At 38.9% G+C, this 26,802-nt stretch overlaps 1 protein-coding gene across 8 annotated transcripts; it reads right to left on the bottom strand.

The window, feature by feature from the left end:
• Nucleotides 1–558: 558 nt before the first annotated feature.
• On the bottom strand, nucleotides 559–26,149 carry LOC108434340 (oxysterol binding protein). Of its 8 annotated transcripts, XM_017709392.2 has the most exons (18): nucleotides 26,040–26,149; nucleotides 24,616–24,786; nucleotides 19,410–19,618; nucleotides 18,546–18,708; nucleotides 18,293–18,404; nucleotides 17,211–17,409; nucleotides 14,770–14,881; nucleotides 14,495–14,558; nucleotides 13,089–13,256; nucleotides 11,180–11,425; nucleotides 10,356–10,476; nucleotides 10,095–10,198; nucleotides 9,377–9,472; nucleotides 8,943–9,130; nucleotides 7,639–7,868; nucleotides 7,388–7,426; nucleotides 7,113–7,160; nucleotides 6,076–6,137 (listed from the first exon to the last, which is right to left on the bottom strand). In XM_017709392.2, exons 2-18 carry the CDS (start codon nucleotides 24,747–24,749, stop codon nucleotides 6,091–6,093), a joined length of 2,280 nt encoding a protein of 759 aa, XP_017564881.1. In that variant the 5' UTR covers nucleotides 24,750–24,786; nucleotides 26,040–26,149; the 3' UTR covers nucleotides 6,076–6,090. The 8 variants fall into 8 exon arrangements, with proteins under 8 accessions (XP_017564879.1, XP_017564875.1, XP_017564877.1 ...); XM_017709390.2 differs by lacking the exons at nucleotides 6,076–6,137; nucleotides 7,113–7,160 and adding an exon at nucleotides 559–3,753 and having other exon boundaries at nucleotides 14,495–14,555; XM_017709386.2 differs by lacking the exons at nucleotides 6,076–6,137; nucleotides 7,113–7,160 and adding an exon at nucleotides 559–3,753.
• Between the last annotated feature and the right edge of the window lie 653 nt (nucleotides 26,150–26,802).

Genomic DNA, 26,802 nt, shown 5'->3' on the forward strand with positions numbered 1-26,802 from the left:
GTGTCAGTCGGGCTGATCTGAGTATTTCAGAAACTGCTGATCTACTGGGATTTTCACGCACAGCCATCTCTAGGGTTTACAGAGAACGGTCCTTTAAAAAAAAATAAATAATAAAAAAAAAAGTGAGCGGTCAGTTGTGTGGACGAAAACGCCTTGTTGATGTGAGAGGTCAGAGGAGAATGGACAGACTGGTTTGAGATGATAGAAAGGCAACTGTCACATATCCACTTGTTACAACCAAGGAATGCAGAATACCGTCTCTGAATGTCGAACCTTGAAGAAGATGGGCTACAGCAAAAGGGGGTCCCATCCTTTTACTAGCACACTAGGTGTACCTAATAAAGTGGCCAGTGAGTATATTATACTTTCTGTGAGGGAGATTCTACAGGAATTCTAGGTTTTCTTCTGACATCTGGTTCCTATCGCCATCACCCATAATTCTCTAGAACGTCAGACACTCTGAATGTTTACATCTTAACCATCTAATTATGCAGATTTGGATCAAACAGCTTTACAGATACCAAAACAACAAAAATAGCCTATCACAGACGAGTCATGTTTCCTTTTTCCAATCCAATTTTATTACAACATCATCCTGCAGCGTTACTACACTCAGTCCGTTCTGTGCCATGAGACACCAAGAGAGACCAAAAAAAAAGGTGGAGGGGGAAAAAAAAACAAAAAAAACCCTCACAGAATGACAAAAACATTAGAAGTGAGAGATAATGAAACAGAAAAAAAACAAGAATTTGCAAAGAATGATGGTTACACACAAATTAAAAACAGAACAGTAAAATTACAAGCCATTTTACTGCTATACAAAGTAACAGAAGGGGATAAGTCAGAAGATACATTACAAAAAACAAAAAAAAAAAAAAAAAACATTAATACACATCCTTGTTAGGACAAAAAGCAACATATTTTCATTCATTCTGATACGGGGAAAGCAAACAACTTCAACAGAATAAAGAAAAAAAATGCATTGACGGTTTCCCCTTTAAACATCATGAAATCAAAAATACAACTAATCCTACTATCCCTCAAAAGAACGCCAGAATGACCACCGTTATTGAGCGCTGCTTAATGGAAGTCTCTCCAGAATGATCTCTGTTATTAATATTACTAATATTCCTTCATTATTTGATATATACACAAATATTTGCAGAGTTTCTGCTTTGTTTTGTGTTGGTTTCATTATGTCTGAATCTGTGTTTTTTCATCTGTCATAAGTACACTTGAAAATAAAATGTGATTTTTTTTTTTCCCCTCCCAAATAGAATATACAATAAACCCTTCAAATGTCACTCTTACTTACACACACACACACACACACACACACACACACACACACACATAAACACACACAAATTGTTATTTAAAGCCTCCTCATGACCTTACACAGCCTCTTACACGCACCCACTCCCCCTTTTAATTTGCGGGTGTTGTCCAAATCTTTATATCTAGGCCTGCAGGAAATGAGCCAGAGTTCAGCTGGAAGAGGCGTTGTTCAATAGTGTTTTAGGGAAGTGATGGGAGTGCGGTATAGTTGACTTTCACCTTCAGACACACCAACACATACGGACATTATTATTCATGTAACAGTGCATACATTAGGGCTGCACAATATAGAATCAGTTAAGCATTACTGCAATATTGGCCTTTACAACACAGCCATGTCAAAAGGGAGCTATGTAAATAAGCCTCTAAGCAATCTTTCTAAAGGTTTTATTGTGTGCTGTGAGCATCCTGACCAATCTCAGAGGAGTTTCAATAAGAAAGGAGAAGAAAAAAAAAAAAAAAAAAAAAAAAAAAAATTCAACTCTAGCAAACACTGTGAGAAGTCTACTTGGTGCTATTGGCCAGAGAGAATGTGTAGCTGTCAAGAAGCCATTACTGAGACAAGGAAAAATCAAATAAAGGAGGGTCTTAAAGGACCAATGAGTCCAGACCTCAACATCACCGAATGTGTCTGGGATTTTGAGAAGCAAAAAATGCTAAATCAGCATCAGGAATCAGGAATAACGTGTACTTAATGGGCATTCAATAAAGGAAGAGTTTTGCAGTACTGTCATTATGCAGGCCAATCAGCAGTGTTTTTTTTAATATATTGCATTGTAATTTCAGATTTCTTTACATGTCTACACGACCGCAGTATAGTATTTTGTTCGTGTTGTGCTGCTACACATGCAGGCACTAGTTTTGCAGTACATAATGGCTGATCTGCAATTATATTCAAGTGCGGCAATCATCCACATATTTAAACTTCAGATTATCCTCACCCACAGGCTTCTTAACACATTCAGACACTTTTTTCCCCAAACACTCATTACCAGCCCACTGTGGAGGACAACAGTAACATCACAAAACAGCCTATCCAGATACTGGCCTTGGCAATACTGATGTTGTAGAGGGCTGCAGTTATGGATGTGCACTTGGACAAATTTGGATCTGTTAATGAAGGGATATCTGGAGAAACGCAGGAGCACCAAAACTTAAATAACCTTAACAACCCTTCATTGGCAACAGGCTCACATTAGGGAACTTGTTCTTCAGAGCAGGAAAGTGTAATATAATAAAGTCACACAGAATTTCACAGCCCTGTTTAGACATAAAACAGAAGAAACCAATAAATACCCGAATGGTGATTTCAGTACTCAAATACTGACGTCTCGAACGTTTAACTCGAGTACTCGAACACACATCCCTAACTGCAATATGCAAATAAGCCTTCTCACCAAATCATACATGTTCCTTTTGTCTCTGGGTGTTTTGATGAATGCAGAGTCTTCACGTGTTCTTTAGTCGCATTGCAAATGCAAGACTAGAATTTCGTCCATATTGTGCAGCCCTAAGTGGCCAAAGAGCCAAGAGAATATTGTCCCCATATTGGTGAGGAACTGAGACATGAACACAGAACTGTGCCTGTAATCTTAAGTGCCAAAAGAGATGGGTAATGACCAGAGAGTCACAAGCCAATGTCAACTCTCTTCACATACATATGCAATCGCAAATCAACACATCATATTTAGCACTCTCTCGCACACAACAGACCACACACCTCCTCAACCCCTTCATATTTCCACACTACGGAAGACGTGTGGGGTGCAGGGGCTTTTTAGTGAAGGCGCAGCGGGACCACTCACTCACTCACTGGACTGCAGAGTAAAAGGGTTTGATGCTTTTCTGCCAACTGGAGAATGAGAGCATCCCTTCCCTTATGTGAGGACGAAAATGGCAGGAGGACAGGAAGGCAAGAACAGATGTTAAGAGAACAGAGGATTAGGCTAGGCAAACAAACGGTTGAAGGCCTATTACCAGTCCTGAACACCCGTCTGTTGTCTCAAATTCCTGTTTTGGTGCCCACCACTATTCTATCTATTGACTAAGGGAAAAGTTATTAAAGAGAGAAAAAGATCAACTGAACAACTGACCAGCTGACTAAGAGAGAAAGTGAGATTATGGAAGTTACGAGTGACATGAATACAGGATAAATGAATCATGAATGTCCAGTATGCCCTGGCAAAGACAGATGAGGGAAAGGAGAGCAGTTCGCTGCATTTTTTTTCTTTTGGGTAGTCCTCTCCACAGCTGGAGATGTGAATTATTTGGATCAGAAGATGTCAGGGCAGATGTCCCAGTTGCCTTGCTCCTTGGTCTCCCAATATCCCCCTTTATAGATGTGTGTGGGCTCTCCAGTTACTGGGTCTTCATGATGCTCAAACCACAAGGCCTTATAGTTGTCCTGGGGAACACCTGTTGGAAAAGTAAAATACATTACTTAGTAATTCAGTTTAATGCTTGGAGAATGAGGGCCTTCTTCAAGAGCTCCGATGTTGAAGTGGAATTCCACCTTCATTAAGATGTTAAAGAAGTCATTCACAGAGGTTTTATGTGCAATCTGTCAGTCTAGAAATCCGAATTATTCACAATGGTGGTGATAGGAACCAGACGTCAGAAGTGTTTAATGCTCCCAGAATGATATTAAAATGGACATGCAGCCTGAAACAATATTTTATGGATAATGTTGATCTAAGGTTTTGGCATGCATACAAGGTTTTGGCATTTACATAGGAACCAGGAGTCACAATGTTTACATCCAAAACAGGTACCCAAAGACTCTTCTTTCAGGTTAGTTTGGAAACACTGGTCACTTTTTGGGAAAATGGTTACATTCACAACGCAGACATTGTAATCCCTGGGTCTTATCATTACTAATGTAAAAATATATCTGAGTCTGAAAATTTTTCTGTAATGCATTATTACACATCAAACTAGGACTGAATAATAACATTTTTGGATCAAAATTGCAATTTGAAATAGAACAATTTTCAAAGTGCAAAAAGTACATTGTACATTCACCAGTGTCTTAGGTTTAAGTGGGAAGACTAACTTTAACACAAGCCTCCAAAAAAATGAATAAATAAATGAAAAGAATGATCATTTAAATAATGCATGTCCTGTAGTTTTTGGAGCTTTATTTATAAAATATAAAAAAATACATGTAAATCTTATCAAATTGTTCTGAATGATAGTATTTAGCGCACAGCATATTAATTATGAAGAAGAAAAAAAAAAAAAAATCGGAATTCCCATTATAGAGAAGTAAAACAAAAATAAACAAAATCAATCTTGCAATTCAACTCCTGAAACAGGCACTAAAGAACAAAAAAATGGTTAAGTCAATAACTAACGCTAGAAAAGCCTAGCCATGACTGCTAGCTCTAAGAAACTTCAATTCTATTCTATCAAATTCAAAGCTATCCACCTGAAAACTCAAACACTAAAACCTATATTTCTGAATTAGCCTAAACAAAGAAGATCTAAAGAAATAACAATTTACTAGAAGCATGACCAATAAATATATAAAATAAAATGAAGATGGGGAAAAAAAAAAAAAAAAAAAAAAAAAAAAAAAACTACAAAAAGAGACCAAAAGACAAAAAAAAAAAAAAAATAGGACGACTGGGATCTAGAGCCTAGGGTGGATGGTACTTGCTTTTGGCTGTAGCTCCATAGGGACGTTCCATGCCCTCCACTAAAGTAAGAAAAACGAGTAAATGTTGTGACCATGATGTGTACATGTATGTAAAATTATTTAATAATAAAAATAAAAAAAAGACATGAGTTTAAAGCTTAAAATATCTATCCAAATCGGACAGCAACCCAACCGCTCCAGTCAATGTAGCCAAAATAAAAGTTGGCCAAAAGTAAATTTTTACTGTGAGCATGCTAAATGTAACACTATGTACAGAGAGTTTAAGGATAAAACTGCTGAAAACCAACATCTCACTGTCTCAGCGCCGCACAGTTAAAAAATTTTTTAAAAAATGCAGCATACTAAAAAGTTCGTTTGAACGCACTGCTTCAGGAATGTATTTGTTAAAGCAGTATTTAAATTCAACTTTGGGTAGCTGATTATTTTCTTATTGCACATTGTTTTCTATTTTATTCATTAATGATCAAGTGATGGCTTTTATTGTCGCCTCATGGCACTACCCCATCAGGTTTTTAATCACACACTGAGTGATGAGGGGCCGGTCCATGTCACTTTCAGACAGAATTTTGTTGGGCTCAGGTAAATTTTAGACAACACCTGATGAAGTAGTTTGGGTCAGGCCAGGTTAAGACAGCACTTAGTTGGATTAGGACACAAACCAGGATGCTCTATGTTGAGTCATTAAGCTCATATAGAAAACTGACGCAAGGGATGTGAGAAAAATGTGTGCAAATTAAGTTTGCGTTTCTTCACTGATTGCAGTAACATTTAGGTTCTCATATTTGTAGTAATACATGGTGTGTGTATGCTGAAGATGGTACTTGCTTGAATATGATGGTGGGTGTGAACCATGCAGAGTTTCAGCTACGACAGGTCATCAAATGAATGAGAAAAAAAGAAAATATAAAAAGGAGAACAGAGCAAGAACAGAGACTGTGAAAGATGATGTTGAAAGACTGAGATCATTAGGAAACCAGGAAACAGACATGGTGAAGGAAAGTGCTGAGTCCAAGAGAAGAGTGAAATGCTTCTTTTGAGAAGTAGAGGTCACAAACACTAAACAGTTCTACACTAGAGCCAGAAATAAATGAAGGCTACTTGCTTGATAGCGAGAGATCAGAAGCGGTCTCATCTGTGAATGCTGGGAGTGGTAAGACAAATGAAGACAGAGGGGAAAAGTGAGAGGAAAAAGGTTTGAAACGGGAATGACAGTAAGAAATGAAAAATGAGGAAGAGTGAATCTGTAATCGTGAATTTGCAACGGTTAAAATCAACAATGATTACAGAAAAAAAAAAAGTTGACATGAAAAATGCTCTATTAAGCTTAATAATGTTTATAAGATAGACAGGGCCATTCTGACCTATTGAAATACCATACATAAAGTTATTGGGGGCAATACGGTTTCTACTGTTTCGCTGTACCATAAGAGAAAAAACAGCAGCCACTTCTTCACCTAAAACCTTTTACTTAAAAGCTTACTTAATTAGGTTCTAGTAGCAAACCACCATCCTGGCTATTTAGGCTTTTTGTTTAGCTAATTTACATATTTAACAATGAAGAAAGTGTCTGTATTATGCAATATCAGCTGATTTTACCCCAACTAGACATTGCAAAGACAGTTCCCTCATTAAGCTGATTCACTCCTGGTATTTCTACAGTATGATCATCACCATCAGTGTTGTTTATTTATTTATAATAATAATAATAATAATAATAATAATAATAATAATAATAATAATAATGTGTTATTATTATTATTAGCAAAACACTGGCAAACAAAAACACTTTCTCAGTAATAATTAAAAATGCCTTTCAAACATTTAATGTGTGACAACACAAGTAACAATGTGGGAGATCTATGCCTCTACAACGCCAGACGGCCTGCAAGGCAGTGAGGACCCCTACTCTGGCACTGTGATCAGGCAAAGTGAGAGTAAATAACAAAATGCATAATGGTTTTATCAGCCAATTATTTGCAACCATAATTTCTTAGTTACCACCATATACAAATAAAAGAGATGAGAGAGTGAAGGAGAAACAGATAGGCAGGGAAAAGACAAGTAAATGGGGGGGAAAAAAAAAAAAAAAAGAAAAAAAAAAAAAAGTGATACTTGCTTTTGTAAGCAGTCTCAGTAGGCTCACTGGCTATCTCCACATCGTCAGCTGATGAGGAGGACAGAGACCCCGAAAATGAAAAAGAAGTGAAATAAAACAAGAGAGACGAAAGACTACGGTGATACCAGGTCAGGATGGAGGAGAAGGGGATGCTACTACATACCATATAGACACTGTAGAACAGGGACATATACTTTCATCTACAGTAGACTGTGTAAATGTTAGAGGGTAAAAAACAGATGGGGGGGGTGAAGCAGAGGAAGAAGAGTACTTGCTTTTTAGAGGCGAGTCAGTTATGGAGTCCTCAATGACAGCTTGGGAAAGACAGACAAACAGAGGCAGAGGAGAGTGAATGGGAGACAGCAAATAAGAAGAGATGCCACAGGGAAACAACACAAATACAAACAAACGCAGACAGACAATTAAAAATTTGAACAGAAATCAACAGACCAAAAGCAATAGTCTAACCGAAAACTCTACACTCCTTAGGACAATAAATTGCCTGTGTCCAAGTCTGACTCCTTACCCTCTTCAGCAGTGCTGGCCAGTCGGGCAGCCTCCCTCTCTCTCTCCCTGCGCACGCTACGCTGCTTCTCCTCCAGTCGCTGCTTCTCAGCATTGGCTTCGTCCCACATTCCTTGCTCCATCAGCCGCTGGTCTGGCCGCCGCCGGCTGTCTGTGGGTGCTACGCCCTCCTCGTGCTCATTCAGGGTCAGTGCCAGGGATGAGAAATAGTACATGGTCTCAGCACTCTCCCTGATAGAAAAGCAAGAATTACACATCTGGAGTTTTGCAAACAGTTTGGTGACCCTGGGGCAGTTGACTCTTAATAAGTGGACAAGCTAAATGTCTACACGAGAGACTAATAACGATTTGTGAACAGAGCATTAAATGTCAGACTTTTCCCTCCCATTTTTGAAATCTCTCAGATTAATATGCTGACATTTAACTTGTACTGGGTGTAATTGAGTAATTGCAATTATTTGCAACCGTAATTTCTTAGTCACCACCATATACAAATAAAAGAGTTCAGAGAGTGGAGGAGAAACAGATAGGCAGGGAAAAGACAAGTAAAGGGGGGGGGGGGGGGGGGGTGATACTTGCTTTTGTAAGCAGTCTCAGTAGGTTACTCAAGGCAATTTAGTGAAAATGTTATACCCCAATAAATGTTTAAATCATAATTTCTAAATGCATTTGCTGCTGCTCAGTGTTAGTTCTGAGCCCTGTAAGAAACAAAAACTATTCTGGTATAATACACAAAATTATTTATTATTTAAAAGATTTTTAAAAATTATATGGTCAAACAAAGCTGCATTAAGACTGTTCTGACAGTCAACAAAAACAGATATAAAAAATGTAAAAAGGGAATAAAGTTGCTTCAGATGACGTGCATTGTACAACTTATTTCTGCATAGCTTCTCTCTCACACACTGTCATTCATATATTCATATATATATATATATATATATATATATATATATATATATATATATATATATATATATATATATATATATATATATGGAAAAAACCTAAAAATAGCTCACTCTCCTAACTCTCCTGGTGGTTTGTGCTTCTATGAGTACATAGAACTTTTCCCAACCCCTCCAGCAAAAAGGTGCACATCGCCACCTAGTGTACTGCAGTAGCAATTACCCAAAGTAAAAGCCTTTGCTTGTGAAACCAGATTGACAAACAGAATTCTGACTAAATCAAATATGTACCATCAATATCAAAACGCTAACTTTATCAAAGTAACTACCTTTACTGTTTAATAACCCAGGCCAAAAGTACTATAAATTTCCTATTTCCTAGAAGAGAAGCTCTTACGGCAGTGGCGTTTTCCTCCACAGCTCACGGGCTTTGAGCGTCTGGTAGACCGTTTTCTGACGTCCCTCCATGCCGTTCTCTCCTCCTCTGCTGCTCTGCATCACACGCGAACACTCCATCTTTTCATCCCATGTTCCTGACAGCACATAGTGAGCCTTCCCATCCTTATCCGTCACCACTCCAGTCACCTAGAAAGATAGAGAGAGCGCGATTAGGTAGGCAGGCAGGCAAGGATGAAAAGATGGAGATGGAGAGAGGGAGAGGGAGAGGGAGAGGGAGAGGGGGAGAGAGAGAGAGAGAGAGAGAGAGAGAGAGAGAGAGAGAGAGAGAGAGAGAGAGAGAGAGAGAGAGAGAGCAAAAGCAGAAAAGATGATAAAGAAAATGTTTATTTCATATTTGGTAATCAGATGACTACTAGGTTGCAGTGCCCTCACCTTTCTGGCCACATCTCTGGAGAAGTAACTGTATGGAGCAAATTTAAGGTGGCAGCGATCACCTGTTCTATGGTTTATCACATCTATCTCCCCAGACTGAAAGAAAAGAGCAAAACATTCAGCTGAGAAAAGAACACTAAACAGCAATGTTTACAACAATGATAATTACAAGACCAAGTGGTGCAAGAAATAGAACAGAAATCACAAAAATATACAATACAGGCAAAATATTAGGTTTAGCACATAGATCTCCCTGAAAGCACTTAATCAATGCACTTAAGTGGTTTCAAGCAAAGAATAAAGGTCAACACATGCTCACACTGCCATCTGCTGGCGAGTAAAATTGTTAAAGCTAATATATTTAGTGAGCACAGAAGGTCAACAAAACCTCAAATCCAGTTCCTGTGTAAAGCAAAAGAAACTGCACAGCATCAAAATATTTGACCTGCACAATGTCAGAATCATACAGGTAGTGGCAGATAATTGCTTTAAGAAAAAAGAAAAAAAAATTATGTATATATTGCATTTTGGAAGAGCAAAACGTTTAAGTGACGTTAGGCTACTGTGCTAAAATGCCTGCAATGTGTTCATTTTACTGCATTTATGCTTCTGCACGTTAATCAAGGAAGATTCCGACCCTGTCATTACATTTCATAAATGTTGATATGTCAGCATTGGCATCCTACAAAAATATTGAGAAAATACTGAGAGTTCTTACCTGGTCTATCCATAGCTTCCCTACAATGATATTATGCACTGTGGTGGTCACTTTCTTCCAGGTATAGTGATTGTTACTCTTCTCAAATATACAATGAATAGTCCCTAGACAAGTGAAGTACTTTGATTATTATCACAGCAATTATTCTCTTAATGAACAGACAAACTAGAGACAAACTAAGCAGATTTAACATTTGACAGTTTTAATGCATGAGAACAAATGTTGATCACACATTTTTCTCTCCGTCTCACACACACATACCAAGGGGCATGATTGAGAGGTATTTGCCCCGGAACTTGCTAGCCACAGTGATCTCCTGCCTCAGGGTCCAGCCTCGCTCAGAGATGACATGATGCGCTGCTGCTGGAGGATGATGACTAACCTACACATAGAGAAAAGGGAAGCACTTGTACATTAAAGGGTGGCCTCAAAATCATTCATAGTATCCTTTATTTTACGTTTGTTATGTTGCAGTCATTTACAATTATTACCAATAATCTCAATGATAAGAGAACTGTATAAGGTTTTTCACCTAAATGTAGCTTTTCAGCCAAGGCATTTAGTGTCTGAAGTTCCTTTAGTTTTTCCCTTTAGCAATGAGGCTAATGTAACTAACAAATAATGGCAGGATATGGCCCACCAACTAGCACTGTGCAAATTACATGCATAAATAAATCATATACTTGTCTCAAACCTGACATGATGATGCTGCTTATTTTGTCTTGTTTTCATAGATAACGACATACAGGCTGGTTAGATTTAGAAGCTTTAAGCATTTGTGGCCTAAAGTCCTTCACAAAGCTATGACAGTACTTAAAGCTATTACTTGAAATGGTCATGAAAAATTGCTTGAAGATCCAAATTATTCTTTTATGTACACTTTTAAGATGAATTGATGGTGCAAAGGTACAAAACAGGCTATTGTGAGGAAAAAAAAAAGTACCCAAAGATATGGGTTTTCAGATTTACCACTATTTAACCATTATCAACATTACACATAAAAACATGCAAGTTTAATGGTCATTCTAGATAATTGGTGGAATTTGCCTTTAACGCTCTGCCCTTCTCCACTACTGCCTCCTCACCTGTTCACAGAGAGACCTGTAACCGCTCTCCTGTAGGCGGTCCAGCTCAAAGGTCTCTCCCAGCAGCGGGTTGAAGGGCTTGCCTGTGCGGTGCACCGTGGTAGAGTAGGAGGAGACAGTGAATGCAGCCACGTAGCACATCTGCTCCAGGGAGCTCTGGCACTTGGCGGCACGGTCGAGTAGCTCTGAGTATTCCAGGTCTTCCGACAGACGCTGCAGCATAGAAATGGGCTCGTTGAAGTTCACCTGTAGGAGGGAAAGATGGAGAGTGAGAGAAAGAGCAGGTCATACATAAAAATTAAAAAGAGATAGAAAATGATTAGCAACCAGTTCTGAATGGAGGTCTCCATGAGACCCATCACAGTATTTCAGTGTGTTGTGCTGTAGTGGGCAGCAGTAGGACAACACAAACATGCAGGGAAATTCCACAAATTAACAAACAGTCTTAATAAAATATTTACAATCACTTAACATATATAAATAATAATTAATATATATAAATATGATCAAACAAAACTAGATGTGCATTTCCTGAAGGAACTGCGAGAATGCTTGAAAAGAGCTGCAAGTGTGTGTGTGTTTCTGTGTAGGTGAACAACACCTCCTTAGGTGTGTGTGTGTGTCTGTGTGTGAGGGAGAGATGTATGTGTTTGAGGGGGGACGGGGGGGCCCATTCAAATTAACTGTCACTCTGTTATTATGCAGCTCTTAGTGGAGAAGCCTTGTTTGAGTCCGATTTGCACCCTCTGAACAAACAGTCATAACTCGGGAAATGTTTACTCTACAGCTTAACTGGATAAATGGTGTGAGATAAGACCCCTTGAGGATTATTTTGGTGTAATGTTGTGTGAATTGAGAAGAAAATGTCTGAGTTATGACGAGTTAAACACAGAGAACATTTTTAAATAAGCAGATTCTGATTTTGAGAAATTTACATGGGAGTGAATGGGGCAGTTTTCTGTGCCAAACAAATGCTCATAACTCTAAAGGTAATTGATAAAAGGATGAGATATTTTGAGGCTTCAGAAAGTTTCTCTACCATTTAAAACTGAAACTAAAAATGGAGTTTCTAGGTGAAAGTTTAAGGATTTTAAAGCAGATTCCCTGCATGATCAGCTGTGTCAGTGAGACTGAGTGGCCTGCTGTGACGTCATCAATGTCAGTTAGAATTTAAAAGTTCTGAACATTCCACCATTCGTTCTTATGGGAGGTTTTTAATATTTAACCTTAATTTTATTAAAAACTACAAATCCGATCGACTCCAAAAATACATAGCACAAGTCACAGCGCCGAGACCTTCGAAGTGCAGTTTGAACGGAGTCTCTACGTTAAGCAGTTCAGGTTGTGTTAATCGCAGAAAAGTGTGGAAGAAAAATAAGAAGAGTTATGAGAGATAATAGAGATAACAATAGAGATAACAATAGAGCGCTTCTTCAAGCACTCAAATAAAAAACTCATTATAAATAGTTGTTAAGCAAACAATGACTCAAACTGCATCCTTGATGGTTACAGAGATGGTGCTGACAGACTGGAAAGTGCTCTTATTAAAGGAAAATACACAACAATAAAGATGATTAAAGGCAACTTCGAAACATAGCAGTCATTTTCAGTTCTGACTAACCCAGATGGAAAATAGCTATTTACAGAACTGCAAAACATTGAGGCTGTTGCAGGAACAGGACAAATGGACAGAATTTTCTGTGGGAGTGGGATGAAACCCTGCAGGGGTGGGACTGTGTACACCAGAAATAATCGGAATGCATAACTGATTATTTTTAAAAATAATAATACATAAATACATACATACATACATAAATAAATAAATAAAATGTATGGATGGGTAGTGGATAATTAAACACATAAAAGGGTTAACAGTGACTAATGTTTAAATATAGAGCCACACACTTACAGGCATTGGGATTTTGGAGAGCTCTTTCCCAATACAGTTCTTCATAATGCTCCAGAGATTGAGCGAGTAGTTGGGTTTGTCTGGGATTCGAGTTCGTCTCTTCCTCACAGGCTCCACCTCCTGTGATTGAGGAGACTCCGGATTGGATGCCAAAGACTGCTCGTCCAGCTGGGAGCAACCAACAAGGAAGCAATGGGTTTAGAATTTCTTTCATGAAAATATAAAATGCAACACAATAGTGGACCACGATACTCTGATATTTCACAATTTTTTTTTTTTTCTAGACATACAGCTCAAATCCACATTTATATGTAGTTTCAAATCTGATTCAAATTAGATTTCTGGACATCTGATTGACCAGTCAAACTGCATAACATGTGGCTTTTCATCATCACTTTAAGAGCAGAAGTTCTTAACCGCAGAATAAGGGACAAGAAAATTGGCGACCACTCACATATTTGGTCTTAAACATGGAAAGTTGAAACTTTTAACAGACAGGTAACAAATTTTTATGTTGGATTTTTACAAAGAATTTTAAGAGTTGAACTTAAGACTGGTCAACAAGTATTAATAATATCTCAATTAATAGAAGAGCCTATTATGAACCTGTCAGCACACTGATGTTCATATTCTAGAGGAAAAAACTATTATGAAACAGCATGATAATTTGGTTAGATTATTATACTCATCATGTAATGGTTCACTCTGACATTTAAGCTCATCAGTATGTCTGACTAGTTAAGTTTTGCCTGTCAGCCTAGTACTGTTACTGTGACAACCAATGCAAATATGCAAACAAATGCAAACACACTATAGCTATACAAATCAGTCACTCGTTAACATGAAAACTTGAAAACCGAACACTCAAAAAAAAAAAAAAAATCATATTTAAGAAACAAATCTGCCCATTGCTGCTCTAGTCATACGGTGACTGCGTCAGAGAGTCCAACATGCATTTGCTGACAAGCCTGGAAAAAAAGAGGCCTCAGACCTTTACGTCAAACAATCCTACATTAAGTCAAGTGCAGAGTACAAAACACTTGAATGTGAGTCATGTGGGTGAAGATTTGAGATTTAAATGTTATGACCACTTGATTTGTATCACAAGGAGGACTATACATACCTTGCCAAATGTCAGAGTGCTACATTCACAGCCTCACAACCCCAAAAAACACTTTAGTTATTAGCCAAAGTCCAACATCTCTGTATTACAACAGAGCCATGGACTAATCCCCAACCTATAATTATAGTGCTTTATATATAATTTTTAGAAAATGTGCCACAAGCAAATGAATGTGTATAAAAGGTGAAAAAAACAGTTAAGTGATTTATCTTGGGGCACAGAGTAACACTCATTTTCAACAGTAAACAAAATACATTAAGGACACGCAAGTATGACGTCTTACCGATGTCGTCCCATCGTCCATTCCTATTTCGCTGCTGATTCCACTGACGTTGCTGCCGGACCTCCTGAGAGTAATGCAGAAAGACAAAGAAAGAAAAAGAGAGAAAGAATGAGAGAGCGAGAGAGTGAAAGGGAAGAAAAAGAAAGGAAGAGGGGAGCAGAGGCCACACACTTAGGTCCAGTGCACACTGATATGAGACAAACAGTGAACAGAGGGAAGACCGAGATGAAAGTGGGACAGAATCACATAGCAGGAAGAAAGGAGAAGTTAAAGACCTGTGGTATTTGGGGTCAGCTGGAATGGTGATAAACTCTTGCACATCTTCGCATGCATCGAAAAACTCATTCTCATCATCATCGCTGGCGTCGCCTTTTCCAGGACCCGAACCTGAATAAGACAAATGTAACACATTTATATAATAAATATATTTTAAAAATTATTACATTTATGCACACTCACTGGGCACTTTATTAGTTATATCCATCCACTGTATATTTTGTCATTTTGTAGTTCTACAATAATCGATTGTTGTCAATCTACTGCTCTGTATAACTTGTTAGCCCCTCCTTTATCCTGATCATCAGGAGTCAGGACCCCCATGGGCCCACCAGAGAGCAAGTACTATTTGGGAGGTGGATCATTCTCAGCACTGCAATGAAACTGACATTGTGTTGACGTGGAAATTGATTGGACACAGCACTGTTGCTTGAGTTTTGCAACAACACAGGGCTCGTCCACACATACTTCCATTTTTTAAAAACGCAAAAATAAATGAATAAATAATTAAATAAAATCTTCGGAGACATCACAGGGGCCTTTAAGATCTCTCTGCCCACACTGGGAGACAAAAAACTTGTTAAAGAGCATTCCAGCCCAGCTGCCGCACACTTCATCATGTCGGTACCACGTCACCGGAGTGCAAGATCCACCAATTAAATTATTCCTGCTCAGTGATGGTCCTTTGGAGGTTCTGTCCATTACTGAGGCTATAGAGTGCAGAAAGAGAAACAGATTACACTAGTTTTTAACTTCAGCTACAAAATAGGGAGGCAGAATGTTACAGACATGATACCAGCACTGGCACAAAAGGAAAAGGAGGGAGTGGGGGAGAGACCCACATAGAGTTTTGTGACATGATCAAAAATGCAACTCTTTGGCTTCCTTTGCCTAAAAGTATGCTTGAAGAAAAAAAAGGAGCAGCTTAAAAAAAAAAAAAATACTTTGCTGACTGTTAAAGATGAGGGGGGTCTATAATGCTTTGGGGTTTTGTCATAGCAAGTAGAACAGGAAATGGGGAAAGAAGGAAGTATGCATCTGTTAAAGATCAACAAATCCTGGAAGTTAACGTCCCACAGTAAGCAAAGAAACAGACAATAAAAACCAAGTGAGATATTACAAAACAATAATTCAAAATATACACTCATCAGCCACTTTATTAGGTACACTTGCTTGTTAACACAAATAGCTAATCAGCCAATCACATGGCTGGAATTCAATGCATTTAGGCATGTAGAGGTGGTCAAGGCAACTTGCTGAAGTGCAGACCGAGCGTCAGAATGGGGAAAAAAGGTGACCTAAGTGATTTTGAACGTTGCGTGGTTGTTGGTGCCAGGTGGGCTGATCTGAGTATTTCAGAAACTGCTGATCTACTGGGATTTTCATGCACATGAAAATGTCGAACCTTGAAGAAGATGGGCTACAGCAAAAGGGGGTCCAACCTTTTACTAGCAAGGTGTAAAGTGGCCGGTGAGTGTACATCAAATCAACCCTGCATTACTTAAAGTGCTACAAAAGATTAAGAGTTTGAAATGGTCCACACAGTCCCCCAGACTTTCAGAATGTGCATGCATGATGACTTGCAAATATTTCTGATCTAGAAGGAGTCTGCAAGGAAAAGTTAGTCCAGCTTAATGGAAAGTATAAATTCCCCAAAGTCATGAATAGAAAGAAACATTTGTAGGTTGCAGTTTCAGCCAAAAGGGTTCTTACAAATTACTGACTAAAATGGTGACCAAAAGTCCACCCCCCTTCCAATATGCTGAAGTCAGCAAATAAATAAGAATTGAATTATGCATTAAAATTTGCATAAAATTTGCAAAAAATGTGCCATATTTAAGTTTGTTCCAATCAAAGGTGGTGTTACACTTTTACTTCAAAAAAAAATAATAATAATAATAATAATAAACTCTATAAAACGTGTAGCTTAGCCAAGGGTCCCCAAGCTTTTGCATACAGCTCTGCACAGTAAATGGATCTGATAAAATTGAAAACACGTAGATAACACATGACAAAGTGTACAGTGCATCTACTGTTCAATAATTCAAAGCAAACAACTGTATGTATAGAATATATTTATAAATTGCTTGCAACTACATTTAAAGTTTTTACACAAACAAATGTTTGTCCCAAATTTCAATTGCATATAATTATTTGACATCTCATACGTAAATATGTAAACTGACTAGGGACCACGAACTGCATAAACTTATATGTACCTACATTAAATATAAACAATATGCAACACTTGTAAGAGGAAGAATAGTTAAGTACTGATTTCATGTCTCATTCTTCATTTTTTTGCTGGGCCCCTGAGCAAAGAAAGAAAGCGCATCTCTTAGTCCCATCTATCACTGACTGACTTTACTCTTTACGATCATCAATAAAGTACTAGGAAGTATCGGCTCAACCAGTGCTTGTGCTTGAGTGATTGTCCCACCTTTGCTGTCTGCAGTGGGATTGCTCTGGGATGCAGGCAGCACAGTGGCTCCTCTGAAAGCTCTCTCTAGGTGGTTGTGCTGCTTGGCGAGCTGCTCCAATGTCTCCTCCAAACGAACCCTTTGCTCTCTCTCGGCCTGTAAAGCCTTCTGCCAGCGCTTGCTGTGAGCCTGTGCCAAGGCCAGGAAGTCCCGGCAGGCCTAAATGCAGGAGAGAAACATCCAAAGAATGAGTCACTGGAAAAGTAACACCGCTAACTGTGGGTACAAGCTAGTGAAAGTAGCATCAAATCAGCAACAACTTAACAAATTCATAATACAAAAAAAAAAAAAAAAAAAAAGCCAACAACAGGTGTAAACTAAACCTTTTATCAGTCGGCTTAATGAGGTTTGCGCTTCTAACTCACATCACTTGTTTGTAACATGAAAAATACAGAGTGGATACCTCAGTACAGGATCGCGCATGACCTAAATTGAAGTCAGAATCAGTCACTGGCCAAGGTCATCAGATCAATAAAATTTCATTTCCATGGTTTCAAAAAAGCCTCATCCACACAAAATTATGTTTTAGGTCGCCGTTTCAAAACAGGTAACACAGCTTTTTGTAAAAAAAAAAAAAAATCTTTCTGAAAGCACTGGGCTTCTGCACATGCTCTGTGTGGTTTTGTTGTGTTGAGCTTCAGAACTGAGGTGTGTAAAATGATGTAATCACACAATACAAAAAAGCATTTTAGAGCGAGACATGTTGCTGTGCTCTTCATAAAAGCCCTTTTGTGTTTTGTAAATATGATTTAGAAGATAGGGTGTGTTTTGAAAGACCTTTGCAGAAAAGAGGAAATGACAGAATTTTTAAACATTGTGTTTAACGTGAAAGATTTGTTAAATTCAAAATTAAGATTTAGTCTCCAGATCCATCTGTATAAACAAGGCAGAGAGAAAACGAGGGACATGGAACAGAAAAAGAAGTAAAAATGAATGTACTTCATATAATGTTCATTTTAAAATGTTCATTAGTGACAATTAAGTAATTCTTTATTTTTCCAAATAAAGAAAGGCTAAGATCACCCTGTTATAAGTGTCTTACATTGATCATGGCATTGGAGGTGATGCGGAACAGCGTGGCTCTTTCTGTAACCTGACGAATCTTATCGCTTGTGTCCCCGCCCAGCTTAACGCCCTCCAGCTCAGACAAGGACCTGAAAGAGACCAGACATAAATGGGCTTTCCACTGACTTCAACACAGAAAAGTATGGATATAGTGAAACTGAGCCAAAAGTCTTAATCAGACTTTTTAAAAGGCTGAGGAAAACGGTTGCAGTGAGGAAGTCCTGACTGACCTCTGAAGTGCTGAACCGTGTTTAGCAATGAGGTCGTTGCAGGTGCTCAAGTCCTCCACCTTGCTGCCCAGGGTTCGGAGAGTGGACTGTACCTCTGAGTTTCGTGCCCCTATACCCTGTCCCCCCGAGGGTGGGGAGGTGGAGCACTCATCCCCAGAATCATCTGTACAGAGAGAGAGAGAGAGAGAGAGTGAGTGAATGAGAGCGAGAGAGAGTGAGAGAGAGAGAGAGAGAGACAGTGAGAGAGAGAGAGAGAGAGATATTCATCTCGAATTTCCTTTCTAAGAACATGCATCGGCAAAATTACCAGAAATATGAGACAGGAAATCAAAGCCACGTATTTATTACTATTATTTCCAGGTCCATGGTAGATCTCATACATAATTTTGTACCACACCGAAGGAACGTCAAAGAAAATTTATTGGCTGAGCTCTAAGAGAAGACCTAGTAAAACAGAAGAAACTAAATGAATACCTAGTTTCTATTCTAGAAATGAAGTCTGTGTTCAGTTAACATTAAACACTGACATATACATTTCATTTGGTGTCTTAAGAGAAGCAGACCAGAACAAAACAGTCTAATCAAAACAAATCGGACACTGAATTTTATCAATACGTTCAACACTGCAACGTAGCAACAAGGTATCCTGAATCTTCCAATCTATAGCAATGAAACGCAAATGTGTAAATGGAAACAGCTACAAATCTCTGATTGTTATTTTAATTTCCTGTCCGATACTCCCCTAAATGTATTTCTCGTCATTCTTAATCAGTCATCTCTTTCTTCTACTTCTTCTTTTTTCCCCCTCAACCCCCATACAGGCATCAGTCAGCATGCATTCTGCTAGCTCTGGCAGTAACTGACCTGACTCAGCCTGCATGCGCACAGCCTTTGCCTTGGCCAGCTCCAGAGCCGTGATCCAGCGCTGGCGCTCCACCTCTGAGCTGGCCTTCAGGTGGTATGTCTGGGCACCACCATTGGAGATGACAAAGTTGCACGAGTCCTCCACAGCGATGTTGGCCGTTGCCAGGTTTATTGTGCCCCGACACGTGTGGCCCATCTCTGCCTGGGTCCTGAGAGTGAAGAAAGGTGTCACATTTCAGATCATCAAATTTCATTAAGTAGGAGCTGTAATCATCCAAGTCCATTACCACCTACAGAAAAGGCAAACTGCTTGAGATTTAAGACATCTGCAATAAAAATACAGATACCACTAATAAATTATTCACGGCACACTATACGATTCTGGAAAACAACTGTTGATATTTTAACTTAACAGCAAAATAAACACACCACTCCCTTCAAAAGCTCTGCCCCCAGAATCATACACACACACACACACACACACACACACACACACACACACACACACACACACACACACACACACACACACACACAGGACTGGTATATTTATTTATTTATAGATCTTTGTGGCCATAAAATTATTTGCTAATTACTAAGTATGCCTAGGTTGTGGGTTAGCAAACTCACTACAATTGCTGCTACGAAGCTAGCCAGTTGCTATTACAAACATTAGCAAACACAATAAATCAATACTGACCTACTGGTACTGCCAAAGGGCAAAAATAAGTTAATGTTGCCCAACTGTCATGCAGAAACAGAACAACCTCTTTATCCTTTTTCATGCTTTATTTATACCAGCTTCCATGCAGTAGTTCCATGCTGCGCCTGAGGTGCCCGAGTGGAACATCTGCAACATTTAAGGTGGAATGGGAAAATGCAAATAGGAAACCGACTTCAGCCTTGTCAACTTCCAGGAATATCCGTTGAAGGAATATTGAAGGTTGCTTTCACCTAAATGTTTACTACTGCACTCCGCTATCTTGCACACACAGTGCTGTGAGGGCAGTCAGAGTCATTGTCTCTTGGGGAGGGCAAAACAAAACTTTGGGATGGCCAAAGTTTTCACAGAGCAAGACTAACATGGACATGCAGCCAGAATGGCTGTGTAAACAAAAACCAGAGAAACTCTGATTACAACACACAGAGGGAGTGTGACTTCATTCTCTGCACAGGATGCCATTATTCCAATATATTGTTACATTGATATACCAGCAAACCAGCATGTTTAAAATGTCACATGTAGAACCTTATATAATCTATTTGAAAATATAATTGATTTGATTATGCTTTAACATATCAGTTATTAACTGGCAGTCCAAACGATGAAAAAGCATGTCATTTTCCCCCCTCAAGATTTAACTTATAACAACTTTAACAAAAAGTCTCTACACCAAAATGAGTTCTGCTTAAGTTTATACAGCTCGTTACCCTGGCATTATTCCTTTCTGTTTGGCCGAAGCCCTCAGGGTGTTTATAATAAAAACAATCTTAAGAATCGGTCACAAAAGTCAAGTGAGGATAAGAAATATATTCGCTGAGGTGATACTGGACCTGTTTATAGTGATAAATGCTCATTTGAGGATTTAACTGATCTGTGGACCATTAAAGCATCATTATGTGAGAATTGGTATTTTTACACGAGGTCCCCCTACATTTGTATTTCAACTATACATCAGTGTCGTAAATACAAAGCTGGACATGTATGTTTGTTGAGCTGAAAGATAAAGAATCCAAATCCTCCTCATGATAGCCTGAAATGGGATTGAGGTTAAGATAACTTTTGGCATCTGGAAACTTTGCGAGACAGATGACACCGATAAAGTTACGGCCTACATTACAATCTTTCATAAATAACGTTGGCAGGGATTTACACTCTTCTGTCAGATTTTCATTGTTTTCCCATTAGCCTTTTATCTCTTTAACTCTCACCTATGAGTAAAAGCCAGTCCATGATTTACTCTTGTGCATTCTCTTGCTTGGTCACTCTCTTTTCCCCCCCCCCTTTCTTGCTTCCTCTGACTATGTCTTCCTTGGTCTCTTCTTCCGAGTTGCTTTGGTCATAACTTGACTACTACGTAGAAATTCTGACCAAAACTGGAATTCCCCTCTCAATGTAAAAAACTCCTGCTTCTATTTTCAAAAACTGGCCTCTAAACTCAGCCTAAAGAGTCTAGAACAGAACCATCCAGACAAGGCACGAGGACAATTATCAAGGCTAATCTAATTGTTTTGTTTATCTGCCCGCATTTCAAGGATAAAGACAGACTGAAACACAAATCTAAATCCAGTTACTAAGCAAATTACCAGAGGATATCACTGGAAACCAAGTAAATAAAACAAAAGCTTTCCCCTCTAGGTCACCAATGTTACACGAACATTTCCACTTCTACTATAATGATTAGGTCAACAGAAAATGTCCAGTAACTCACTTTCTGCAATACCAAACGTTTTGTTTGCTTAGCATAACTAACTACAGTGTTGAGTTCAGACAAATACAATGACATCCTGCTTCATCCTTAAACATGCCCTGCATTTATAAATAACAATGAACAATAACAAAGCTGTTCTGAAAGCACATCATTTGATCAGATCCAGTGACAACAACTGACCACAATCTTAGACAGTCAAGGAGGAGGTCAGACCTTTGAGCTTATATTTGCCTGTCCATGTCTCTGTTCATTTGGCTTACTCTCGCTCTCTCACATCACAGAACAATGCTGAGTGTTGAAAAAGCAAAGCTGAGTGGTTGAATTAGCGCACAGCGCTGACTCACAGGATCAGAGACGAGTGTTGAAATGAAGACTTAAGTGGCCACTATGATCCTTCTGCACAGAGATGAACCCTTTAAGACAGTCACATGACACAAAAACACACTACTGTGTTGCCATGTCTGGTTTTGGGTCATGTGACTGCCTTAAGGAATTCATCTCTAACTTGACAATGAAACAATGCCACATAGGGTCAAACAGCACAAAACAAATCCTTTCAGATGCTTCGGTAACCACCTGTCACATGCTTTACAAATGACAGTGACATCTACTTGTCTAAGCAGTTCAAAGAAAATGTATCTGAGCAAGTTCTAGAAGAATGAAAAGGCAGGTATGAATAATGTTATGAAAAAAAGAAGAAGAAAAAAAAAAAAAACACACATGCCATCTTTCATTTATAAGCACTTGCCAAACTGCAATGTTTTGTAAAATTTTAACACAGATGTTCAACAAGCCCCATTAAAAGAATACTCCAGTGCTATTCGACTTCATCTCTATCTGCCACCTCTGTATAACACTAATGGTTACTATGATCTTACAACATGCAGAGGTCCACTAATGTTTCTGTGATTTCTAGTGCCAAAAGCAGTCATGACCATTTTCCATCCTCTCTTCCACCCTTAGAATAAAACTTCTGTTTTTAAGACTGACAAGCAAATGAACTTCATTCTGACTGATTGACTACACTGTACTGTGCTTGAATTACAAAGCAGTCCAGCAAGTGACGCTCCTTATAATTTCAGCATGAGTGAGTGGGCAGGGGCAAAGTGCTGTAGACAGACTTGGTGAGCATATGTACATCTGCTAAACATCACAAAACCATTAAAATGGTCTATTCTTTATGCTTGTGTACTATACAGGCAAGAGGGAGTGAATGCAACAGTTTGAAACTGTAACAATGTTGACATACTACACCAAACATTTCACTCTTCCACGATATGGACCCTTCACAACAGAAGTCAAACGGTGCAGCGGCTGAATTCTACTAGAAATGTGCTTCTAAGCACAAGAAAACACGAAATTATTATCCATAATAAGTCTACACAAAATAGCAGAGGGAGATTATGCTGATGAACACTGAAACATTCCTTCAAGCAGCCTGACCTTAAAATTAAAATGGTCCTTAACCCTGTACAAAAAAAAAACTAAACCAATGTACTCTACAGTGCAATAAAATGTTGATGCATAAATAAAAAAGACATCTTATCACCTTGATCTTACGCAAACAATGTTCTCACATACAAACAACCACTCACACCCACAATATCAATAATTGACAGAGGCAGATGAGGCAAATGGGAGATCCCCATTAGACCAGCCTGTGGCTCAGTGTTCATTAAGCAAACTGGCATCATCTTACATATCTTTTCACTGAGAAACACCAACGTCAACAAGAGGCTGTCAAGACACAGCACGAAAGGTCTCAACCTCCACACCCAACAAGCAGAAACACATGTTTCTCAAACCAAGAAGCAAATTAACAGCATTCTCACCTATTTGGCAACACATATCAACTGTGTAGTGCCCTAAAAAACTCCTGACTTTGTCCAGCTTATCACACATTGATGATGTGTCTTGCTCAATTATGCTGTGATGAAACAAATCAGGAGAAAGGAGACGCGTCAGGCAGTAAACAGACTAAATCTGACATTCCTATCAGGATTTGTTTTGTTTCCGCATTACAATCACCAACATTTCTTAAAACTTGTAACCTGTTTTAGTGATATGGACAATACTCAGTTTATTTACTTCCAGGAACTTGCATAATTTTTTTTCTTCTTTTTTTTAGCAATATAGTATATATTATATATATCTTGTGTATGTATGTATGTATGTATACATACATATACACACACACATATATATATATATATATATATATATATATATATATATATATATATATATATATATATATATATATATATATATCAAGATCTCAATTATCAGCAAAGTGACGTATACCCATGGTTAACTGCCATCATTTACCATTCAAAAACCTCATACGGCAAGAAAGTGGCACTATGTTTTGGTCTAAAATCACTGATGAATGCAGTAGGGAAGCCAAGATGGCAAGAATTATCACATCACAACAGATCAAGACATTTTTACAGTACACGAAACAATATTTGGTTTTCCTCAGATTTAACACGTTGGAACAGACCAAATATAAGCTGTAGCGTCACATACAAAATGACTCTCTCTCTAATAATAGATTTATAACCGCAACTATCTTAATTCAGTGTTTCATAAAGCGCACGGCACTCAAATACCGACTATACCCACGATAGGCTGAGAACAGCATACGGTCACATTATGTATCACGATAATGATACAAAATCAGCAGCTGCCTACCCCCAGAAGGCAGGGCAACACTTACATGATATTGAAAGGTCACACAGCGAAATGCGCCTTGAGGAAGGAATGAAACTGACCTGTAGTAAGACAGTAAACCGTTGCTCAAGACGAACCATCGTCTTTGGTATCCTTTGATGTAGTTCGTCCACTTGAAGAGCCAGCCTTTGTACGTGTCCCCCGGTGTCGGAGTGGGCGCCTTGGGCTCCGACATCACGACAGCCCGAGGCTTCACAGTGTCTGACAGGGGCCTGACAAGCAAACAAGAAAGCTGTATAAGCGAAAAAACCACATGTCTAGGTCAGATATGAACACAGGTGTAGAGGTTAAACTAATTCTGACCGACCGAACAGACGTGAGCAGTCCACGCTTACCGAATATAACAGACACCCTGCTCGTGGGTTTCCGTTAGCGCGAAGCTGAACTCAGCTTCTTCTTCCAATTTTCCCGTTCCACCTTAAATGAACTACATTCTGCCGCACCAGGACGTAACCACTGCACAATTTAAGGTGGGACGGGAAAATTAAGAGAAGCTAGCGAAGAAGCAGCCCACGTCAGCCTCGTTCCGTTAAGTTAGCTGCCCTGGCTAGTGACGGTAATGTCAACCGCTTAAGTTAACCTAGCTAAGCTAACGAGAAAAAAGTTATTTTAAAAACTTCGCCACCGTCGCAATGACAAGCCTGTCAGACGGGTTCCTGTCTAAAGCAGCTAAAATCCCAGCTTACCTGGTAAAGGACACGACAAATGGTGTCCAAACGCTGCACAACCACCACTATCTGGGATTCGCCTGCGTGTACAAAGCCTGAGGTGAACTAGCTTAGCTTAGCTTAGCTTAGCTTAGCGTCGCTTGGTAAGCGGCGTTAAGTTAGCGGACGCGCTAAATGACAATTCAGTTAACCTTCAACATACGTTCTCTTCATATACTGGCATCTGGCTGGTTGTACTTCTTTTTGGCGATTTCAAAATGACACATAACAGAATGGCTCCAAAATATTAAAAGCGACCGCTATGAAGTTACCTGTTACCATTTTACCGAGGCCTGCTAAGGTTAGCCACAGCGCCGCTGCTAACTCAGCTAGGTTAGCTTAAGTTAACTTAAATCTGAGTTTTGAACAATGACACTCAAAGCAAATATGCGCGAGGCATAGTCCTGTAGATTAAACGGCAGCTGCCCAAGGAAATATCACGATTAGCAACACTGAGCGTAGTTATAAGTGTCTGTTCCTCATTAAAAATGAATGCGACTTCAGCTACAGTGTCATCGCTGAAGCTTCCCAGTGTTATTCCTATGGACCGAGGGCGCTAACGCCTAGCAGCGAAGCGAGCTGGCTAAAAAAGGGACGACGTGACAGCAGACAAGCACAATTCATGCACAACGACAGCAGTGTTGACATACAGCAGGATTACGAGGTAATAAAGAGCGATGTGCAGTTATAAATGACGTAAATCAGTAATCAATATAATGTTAAAGAAATCTGGTGAATGTTTATGAACGCAAGCCTACCTATCAGCCAGTCCCCCTTGGAAGAAGAAGGAAGTGAATGAAGTGCGACTGTCCGACTGGCACTACTGATAAAACAGCCCACCGGCTTCAGCCATGAGTCACTGCTTTCCTTCGACTGACTGAGGGGGTAAATGACTTTTAAAACCACTCTGAAATACAAATAATGTTACGTCAGATGAATAATGAATATGGTGAAAGTAAACAGGACTTTAATATTTTTTTTTATTCTCTATATTCACTGGTTGGGATGTAAACGAAGTCTTTCCGAGTGGTTTGGTATGAAGTGGTTCACTGTCACCGGGCTGAATACTGAATACAGTGTCCCAAATCTATTCAGTAACATATTTCATTACAATACATAAACATCTTTTTTTTTTTTACTTTCATATTGTTCCTCACTCTTACTGGTTTTCAGTTTTCTTCTGCTAACTTGTTTCATGAAAATAATCCCCTATTATTTAATGTGTTTTTATGTTCTGAAATTCTCAACAAAGTGTCCTCCAAGAAACTTGTGGTCTCTGATCATAACCATTAAGCCAAGTCATTTTTCTAAGATCATCGGGGTTAATCTTAATTAAGATTATTAAATAATAATCGTAATGTTTCTCAAAGCCTTTTTTCAACAGGCAAGTCTTTTTCAAGCTTATCTGATGAATACATTTGACATGCATTTCTTTTCTTTTTTTGGATTACAATGCCTTTCATGTGCACAGAGCCTGAGCTAGCCTATGAGGCTGAGAGATACCAACTAGATATAGTTGGG

Source organism: Pygocentrus nattereri, chromosome 22 (genome assembly GCF_015220715.1).
Source record: "Pygocentrus nattereri isolate fPygNat1 chromosome 22, fPygNat1.pri, whole genome shotgun sequence".
Lineage (NCBI taxonomy): Eukaryota > Metazoa > Chordata > Actinopteri > Characiformes > Serrasalmidae > Pygocentrus > Pygocentrus nattereri.